A 9257-nucleotide genomic window follows, 5' to 3' on the forward strand; every position below is an offset into this window, starting at 1 on the left:
TAACTTAAACAATTGATGGAAACCAACGAGAATGAAGCCACTTTGGCTGCAAACCTATGGGATACAACAAAGGCAGTCCTAAGGGCGAAATAAATAGCCATCCAAGGCTCCCACAAAAAAAAAAAAAAAAAAAAAAAAGTAAATCCAGAATACACCAGCTGTCTCTACACCTTAAAGAACTGGAGAATCAACAACAAATCAAATGAACTCCACACATAAGAAGGGACATCATCAAGATTAAAGCAGAGATCAATGAGGTAGAAACCAGAGATACAGTAGAACGTATCAATGAAACTAGAAGCTGATTTTTTGAAAGAATCAATAAAATCAATAAACCATAGGCCACACTAATCCAAAAGAAAAGAGAGAAAGCCCAAATTCATAAAATTATGAATGAAAAGGGAGAGATCACAACTAACACCAAGGAAGTAGAAACAATCATCAGAAGTTATTATCAACAGTTTTATGCCAATAAGCTAAGCAACCTAGATGAAATGGATGCATTCCTGGGAAAATATAAACTCCCAAAATAGAACCAGGAAGAAATTGGCAAACTGAACAGACTGATATCTAGTAATGAGATTGAAGCAGTGATCAAAAACCTCGCAAAAATCAAGAGCCCAGGACCTGATGGATTCCCTGGGGAATTCTACCAAACTTTTAAAGAAGAAATAACACCTAATCTCCTGAAAGCTGTTTCAAAAAATTGAAGCAGAAGGAAATCTTCCAGACTCTTCTTATGAAGCTAGCATTATCCTGATTCCCAAATCAGGCAAAGACCCCACCAAAAAGGAGAATTTCAGACTAATATCACTGATGAATATGGATGCTAAGATTCTCAACAAGATCCTAGCAAATAGGATCCAACAGCACATTAAAAAAGATTATCCACCATGACCAGGTGGGATTCATTCCTGGGGTACAAGGATGGTTCAACATTTGCAAATCAATCAATGTGATAGAACAAATAATTAAGAGAAGAGAGAAGAACCACATGGTCCTCTCAATTGATGCAGAAAAAGCATTTGACAAAATCCAGCATCCTTTCCTGATTAAAATACTTCAAAGTATAGAGATAGAGGGAACACCCCTCAACTTCATAAAATCTATCTATGAAAAACCCTCAGCAAATATCCTCAATGGGAAAAAGCTCGGAACCTTCCCGTTGAGATCAGGAACATGACAATGATGCCTACTCTCACCACTCTAGTTCAACATAGTATTAGAAGTCCTAGCAATAGCAATCAGACAATAAAGAGAAATAAAAGGAATCCAAATTGGCAATGAAGAAGTCAAACTCTTTCTCTTCACAGATGACATGATTCTTTATATGAAAAACCCAAGATTCCAACCCCAAATAACTAGACCGCATAAGCAATTCAGTAAGGTGGCAGGATACAAGTCAATGTACAGAAATCAGTGGTTTTCTTTTACACTAACAATGAAAATACAGAAAGGGAAATTAAAGAATTGATTCCATTTACTATAGCACCAAGAACAATATACCTGGGAATAAACCTTACCAAAGAGGTAAAAGATCTGTTCTCAACGAACTACAGAACACTCATGAAAGAAATAGAAAAAGACACAAAAAGATGGAAGAACATTCCATGCTCTTGGATCAGTAGAATAAACATTGTTAAAATGTCTATACTGCCTAGAGCAATCTATACTTTCAATGCCATTCTGATCAAAATTCCACCATCATTTTTCAAAGAGCTGGAGCAAACAATCCTAAAATTTGTATGGAATCAGAAGAGACCCCGAATTGCTAAGGAAATGTTGAAAAACAAAAATAAAACCGGGGGCATCACCTTACCTGATTTCAAGCTTTACTGCAAAGCTGTGATCACCAAGACAGCATGGTACAGGCATAAAAACAGATACATAGACCAGTGGAACAGAGTAGAGAGCCCAGATATGGACCCTCAACCCTATGGTAAAATCATCTTCGACAAAACAGGAAAAAATATACAGTGGAAAAAAGACAGTCTCTTCAATAAATGGTGCTGGGAAAACTGTACAGCTATATGTAGAAGAGTGAAACTCGACCATTCTCTTACACCATACACAAAGATAAACTTGAAATGGATAAAAGACCTCAACATGAGACAGGAATCCATTAGAATCCTAGAGGAGAATATAGGCAGTAACCTCTTCGATATCAGCTACAGTAACTTCTTTCAAGATATGTCTCTAAAGGCAAAGGAAACAAAAGCAAAAATGAACTTTTGGGACTTCATCAAAATCAAAAGCTTCTGCACAGCAAAGGAAACAGTCAACAAAACAAAGAGGCAACCCACAGAATGGGAAAAGATTTTTGCAAATGACAGTACAGACAAAAGGTTGATATCCAGGATCTATATAGAACGTCTCAAACTCAATACACACAAAACAGATAATCGTGTCAAAAAAAAATGAGCAAAAGACCTGAGCAGACACTTCTCCAATGAAGACATACAAATGGCTATCAGACACATGAAAAAAAAAATGTTCATCATCACTAGCCATCAGGGAGATTCAAATTAAAACCACATTGAGATACCACCTTACACCATTTAGAATGGCCAAAATTAGCAAGAGAGGAAACAACATGTGTTGGAGAGTATATGGAGAATGGGGAACCCCCTTACACTGTTGGTGGGAATGCAAGTTGGTGCAGCCAATTTGGAGAACAGTGTGGAGATTCCTTAAGAAATTAAAAATAGAGCTTCCCTATGACCCTGCAATTGTACTACTGGGTATTTACCCCAAAGATACAGATGTAGTGAAAAGAAGGGCCATCTGTACCCCAATGTTTATAGCATCAATGGCCATGGTTGCCAAACTGTGGAAAGAACCAAGATGCCCTTCAACGGATGGATAGATAAGGAAGATGTGGTCCATATACACTATGGAGTATGATGCCTCCATCAGAAAGGATGAATACCCAACTTTTGTATCAACATGGACAGGACTGGAAGAGATTATTCTGAGTGAAATAAGTCAAGCAGAGAGAGTCAATTATCATAGGGTTTCACTTATTTGTGGAGCAAAACAAATAACCCTTCTCCTCTCCATAGGGAGATGGAGAGGAGAAGGGAGATGAGCGAAACTGGAAGTGGAAATGAACCATGAGAGACTATGGACTCTGAAAAACAATCCGAGGGTTTTGTTGGGGCGAGGTTTGGGAGGTTGTGGGAGCGAGGTTGTGGGCATTATAGAGCGCAGATATGGCATGGAGCACTGTGTGTGGTGCATAAACTATGAATTCTGTTATGCTGAAAAGAAATTAATCAAAAAAAAAAAGAAGTAGGAGTGGATCTGCAGAAGGGCTGGTGGGGAGTGGGTCAATGGTGTTAACAAAGTTTGCCTGGGGCTTCTCTGAGAGATTTGGAGTTGAGGCTTGGTTGAAAAAGGTGTGTCCACAGGACAATGTGAGTGAGGCCATTGTGTTAACAAGTTTAGTAGGGAATGTATGCGCCATGCTGCTTCCAGGTAACCACATGTTTTGGCTGGGAGAGATGAAAATTGAATCCCCAGATCCTCTGTTCACAGAGACATTTCCCAATGACCCCTGCTCCTCCAGGGCTCTCTGAGATTAGTAACCAAATCTCCCTCCTGGATACTCCAGTTTTTTTTTTTTTTTTTTTTTTTTTTTTTTTTTTTTTTTTTTTTTTTTTTTTTTTAATACAGCTTCTATGTTGTGTCTCTACAGGGCTGTTTGTTGTGATGTCTCTTTAGGGGCATGGAATCAGTTTCTTATGCATTCCCAGCTCTCCTTGAGCAAAGCCCACTAATTTTTGAAATTCTAATTATGTTCTTATGATTATAGGAGCTCATGAAATTCAGTGTCTCTGATTTTCAAAACCAATTGATATGGGGAATTAATCTTTCCTCTCTGGGCTTCTTGGCATTACATTCTGTTTCTCTCCCCTTTCTGTGTCCAATATGTCCTTCCCTCTCGCAGACAGTCTTATGGATCTGTTTAGATTCTGAGTGTATACGTGTTCTTTCTACCTTCTTCAATGTGGCCTCTTCCTTATATTTATTTGTGGAGAGTTTGCTCTGCCAATCCTTAGGTCATTTTCTGGATTATTGAAACTCTTGTTAATGTTATCTAGTTGTATCCATGGGAAGAGGTGGGTTTCTCCTACTCTAACATCTTCCTTGGAAGTTTAGTACACAGACATAAGAAATTAAAAGAAAAATAGTGTTTGAGAAACTAGATATCTAAATGAAAAATGATGAATCTAGATCACTTTCTTACATCATACACAAAATAAACTCAAAATGAGTTAAAGACCTAAATGTGAGACCTAGAACCATATAATTCCAGAGAAAAAAACAGGCAGTAATCACTTAGACATTGGCCTTAACAACATATTTATGGATATGTCTTCTCAAGCAAGAGAAAAAAAAAACTTCTGGGACATCTCCAAAATAACAATAATAACTACAACAAAATAGTTTTGCACAGCAACAGAAACCATCAGCAAAATAAAAAAAAAATCTAATGAATGGGAGAAGATATTAGTAAATGATATATCTGATAAAAGGTTATTATCTAAGATAAATAAAGAACATAGACAATTTAACATTATAAAACAAAATATCCAATTCAAAAATGGGTAAAGATCCTAAACAGACATTTGTCCAAAGAATACATACAGATGAAACTCAAAAGATATGAAAAATGGTCAACTTCTCTATTCATAATGGAAATGCAAATAAAAACTACAATGTAATACTACCACACACCAGTCAGAATGACTACTTAGAAAAAGACAAGAAATAACAAATGTTGGCAAGAATATGGAGAAAAGGAAACACTTGCACACTTTTGGTGAGAATGCAAATAAGTGAAATCACTGTGGAAAATAGAATGGAGGGTCCTCCTAAATTAAAATTAGTAATATCATATGATCTAGTAATTCTACTTATTGGTATTTACTCACAGAAACAATTTGAAAAAATACACCATTATACTCTGAAAAACGATCTGAGAATTTTGAAGGGGTGGGGGGTGGGAGGTTGGGGACACCAGGTGGTGGGTATTGTAGAGGGCACGGATTGCATGGAGCACTGGGAGTGGTGCAAAAATAATGAATACTGTTATGCTGAAAAAATAAAAAATTAAAAAAATAATAAAAAAATACACCATTATATTTATTGCTGCATTTTCTATAACAATCAATATGTGGATGCAAGCCCAGTGTCCCTTGATGATTGATAATGTGTTGTGTGTGTGTGTGTGTGTGTGTGTGTGTGTATGTGTGTGTATGTGTGTGTGTTGCTGTATTACTCAGCCATAGGAAATAATGAGGTTTTGCTATTTGCAACAATGTAGAAGGATCTAGAAGGTATTATGCTATGTGAAACAAATCAGACAAATACAGATACCAAATGACCACTTTTTAAAATAATCTATGTCTCTAATTAGACATTCTCCATAGCTGAAGAAAGCTTCAAACCAGGGACTTTGATTTTCATCCTGGAACTTGTTTTAGATATGAAGTATGACAGTGGTATTTCTTAAATTATTTTGATATTAGGTACTTTCCCAGGGTCTTCTTTATAGCCCCCACAACCTCCTTGTTTCTAAGGCTATAAATTAAAGGGTTCAGCATGGGGTGAGGATAATATAGATCATGGAGAGAACTTGATCCAGCCCTGGGGTGTGGGAAGAGCCAGGTGTCATGTACACCACTATTGCTGGTCGAAGGTAGAGACTCACTACAATAAGGTGAGAAGAGCATGTGGACAGGGATTTTTTCCTTCCCTCAGGAGAGTTTACTTTGAGAACAGTGAGGAAAATTTGAATATAAGAGGTCATTATTAAGCTAAAGTGGGTGAGTATAAATATGATACTTACCATAAACATCACCATATCATAATCTGAAGTGTCCTCACAGGATAGCTTCAGGATGGCTGGTATCTCACAGAAGAAGTGATTTATTTTCTTCAGACCACAGACAGGAAAATGCATGGTGTAGATGGTTTGAATGAGTGAATTTAGAGAAGCCCCAGTCCATGATGCCACTGCCATTAGCAAGCAGACTTTAGGATTTATGATGATTGTGTAGCGAAGGGGGTTACAAACAGCCACAAATTGGTCATAGGACATTAAGGTTTGGAGGAGACACTCAGCACCACCTAGAGTCAGACAGAACAACATTTGGACTCCACAGCCAATGCGAGAGATGCTGTGCTTCCCTAAAGAATGGGTGATGACCATCTTAGGAAACGAGCTGGAAATGTAGGACAAATCAATGATGGAAAGTTGGCTGAGCAAGAAGTACATGGGAGTATGAAGGTGGGAGTCCACCCAGATCAGAAAGATGAGGATGGAGTTCTCTGTGAGGGTAATGAGGTAGACTGGAAGGATGAGATAGACCAGGAGGTTGGCATATTGGAACCAGGGAAGAGGCCCAAGAGGATGAAATCTGTAGTAGATGTCTCGTTTATGTTTGCCATATCTCAGCTTCATTGGTGACAGCTGATGTGTGGTAAGAGGAAAGTACAGGGCATCTGTTAAATTTTATGCCTTGTTATGAGCCTTTTATTTTAGACTTGGTTTACTTTTATCTATCCATTCTTTCTGCAACATCTTGACCCAAACAACATTTAAACCATCTTGAGAAACATTAAGGTTGGAGAGCATATGGGAATTTGGGGAGAGTGGCACACTTGGAGAAAGCATGGAACACCCATGTTCGTTCCCATATACATTACCCTACACCTCTCCCATCTAGATGTTAATCTGTATTATTTATTTTGCCTTTTAATAATAAACTGGTAATATAGTTAAAATCTTGAAGTTTTAAAGTAGTAAATTTCTTATTTGGTAAATTTTACATGTCATTATTTCACTCCATTATGCACGTTTTGTTTTATATCGACAAAATTGTAGTACTCACCTAAGAATTTAAAATTCATTTTTTGAAATTTCCTAAGACAATGAGTCTCCATATTTTTTGGTCTCCCTTTAGTTTTGATTTGTCAAAGAAACAATTTCCCCAAGTGCCTTGTAGAGATCGTTCTATGTTCTGTGTCATTTATCTCCTTTGTCAATCTTTTATAGCCATTGCAGAACTACATATTTTGCATGACAAATGAAAATTTGGAGTCCCCTTTGTTCAAAGTTGTTAAGAATTTCAAAACAGCTACATCAAAGGAATAAATCATACACGATACCCTTCTAAGGACAGAATTTAGCATAGTTTCATGAATAAAATTTATTCTGATCTTAAGGAATTCAAGCTTCTAGAATAACACATCAATCTGACATCTTCTGAGCTCATTTCTGTGTTTCCAACAGCTTCTTAGATGCTTTCATCAGCTATACCGACAACATTTTCAATTTATTGTGCCAAAACTGATATTAGCCTCCATCTCTTACATTTGATCATTTCTTCCATTACCATTTCATTACCACAAACATTCAAGCTTAGCCCTTGAGGCCACTTTGATTTCTTAATTTTCTATGTTTAATTAGTTACTTGGTAAAGACATACTAAATTACCAGTATGTCTAAGACATATATCCCCTTTCCAAACCTATTATTTTACTCAGTTCTAAGTTTTCAATGCCCATTCTCCTGACTTTCTAGTCTTTTTTTTTTTTTTTCTTTCAAACCATATTCATCTTAAAACACGTCTATGATCAAGTCACTCTCTGGGGCAGTTTTTGAAATGTTCTCCGTGAACTAGTGAATTGCTTAACAATACTTATATTGGTATACAAATACTCAACAAATTTATGACTAGTTTACCTGGCTTTTTTTTTTCTTTCTTTATAACAAACTTTTTTTCCTTACAACAACTTAAACTATAATCTTCTGAAAGGTCAGAATGCTTTTCATTTCCATGTAGGTACTTGCACAGTTTCACTTCCATTTAAGCTAAATTTTCTTCAATACAATCTATATTAAATCTTTCCAAATGTTTAATTTCCTGATCATGTTACAACTTTCTGCAACTTCCTCAAAACTTCCCATCCTCTGCCAAATCAAAATATTATATTTTCTTCTAAATTTTGACAATGCATATTGAACTGCCCTACCAGTGGCACATTCGGATTTAACCATCTTGTTAAATATTTGGTTCCAGGGGTGCTTGGATGGCTCATTTGGTTAAGCATATGACTCTTGGTTTCAGCTCAAATGATGATCTTATGGTTCATAAGATCATGTCTCACATTAGGTTCCATGCTCAGCAGGAATTCTGCTTGAAGACTCTCCTTCTACCCCTCCCCCCCAGTCATGCTTGCTCTCTCTCTCTCTCAAATAAAAACTAAATACTTATAAATAAATAAATAAATAAATAAACAATAAGTAAATAAATATTTAATTCCACTTGAACTTCAACATTCGTAATGAAGAAGTAACTAATATATGCATTTTATAATTCTTATGAATTTCTCCCTCAATAGAATTTTATGGCATAGATCATAAAATGGATGAGTTTATTAGATAGTGTTGGAATGTAGATGTTTCAAGATTATTATAGCCATGCTAGCATTCACTTTTGCAAAGAAAACTCATAAAAAATAAATATTTCTTTACTTTGATAATTTAGACACTGAACTTGTATATTTGCCTGCTGTCAGAGATCACCCAACTATAGACTAAAAATAATTCATGAAAAAGTGAGTTAGAGTCTGAAGATTGATAGACTACAGAGAAGGAAGTGGAAATGGATTAATGGCTGTGGAATAATAAGGGGGGGAAGAAATATTTAAAAAAAAGGAAAGGAAATGGAAGAAAAAAATGTCAACTGAAATAATGCCCAGTTTTATTCTTATATGACATTGTCAGTACATAACAACTATTAATGCTATGAAAACTTTATTTGTAGGCCACTTCAGAGTCTCTAAGGACTTAGATCACACTAGTCAATTGTCATTCATTATTTATGTGAATCTAATAAATAATTAATTTTTTTGTTTTAACAAACTATCCTTATATGGCTTTGTCATAATCAAAGTATTGTCTTTGAGAAGCATGTTTATTCTAATATGCACGACATTAAATTACTCTAAAGAATCCATAAGATGTTCTCAATGTCATAAAAATTAATAGGATCAGAATTCAAAATGTGAAAAATTTTGACTACTCTTTGTCATCTAATTATATCTTGTTTACTGAGAAATGTGAACCTTCTAGGAAGAGGGGTGGTGACAGTGTATAGGTAGATAAATACATACATTCAGATCCTCAAAATGGGTGAGAGTTATGATTTTATCAGCTCCATACTACCAGCAACCTTGTTCCAAAT

General features: G+C 35.9%; 1 protein-coding gene across 1 annotated transcript; it reads right to left on the reverse strand.

Moving 5' to 3' along the window:
* Positions 1 to 5519: 5519 nt before the first annotated feature.
* Positions 5520 to 6456, reverse strand: LOC125101281 (olfactory receptor 2T27-like). The gene is given in 3 exon segments (XM_047731851.1): positions 5520 to 5614; positions 5617 to 6396; positions 6399 to 6456. Coding segments are annotated over 3 exon segments (933 nt in total).
* Between the last annotated feature and the right edge of the window lie 2801 nt (positions 6457 to 9257).

The sequence above is a fragment of the Lutra lutra genome, chromosome 5 (assembly GCF_902655055.1).
Source record: "Lutra lutra chromosome 5, mLutLut1.2, whole genome shotgun sequence".
NCBI classification, from domain to species: domain Eukaryota; kingdom Metazoa; phylum Chordata; class Mammalia; order Carnivora; family Mustelidae; genus Lutra; species Lutra lutra.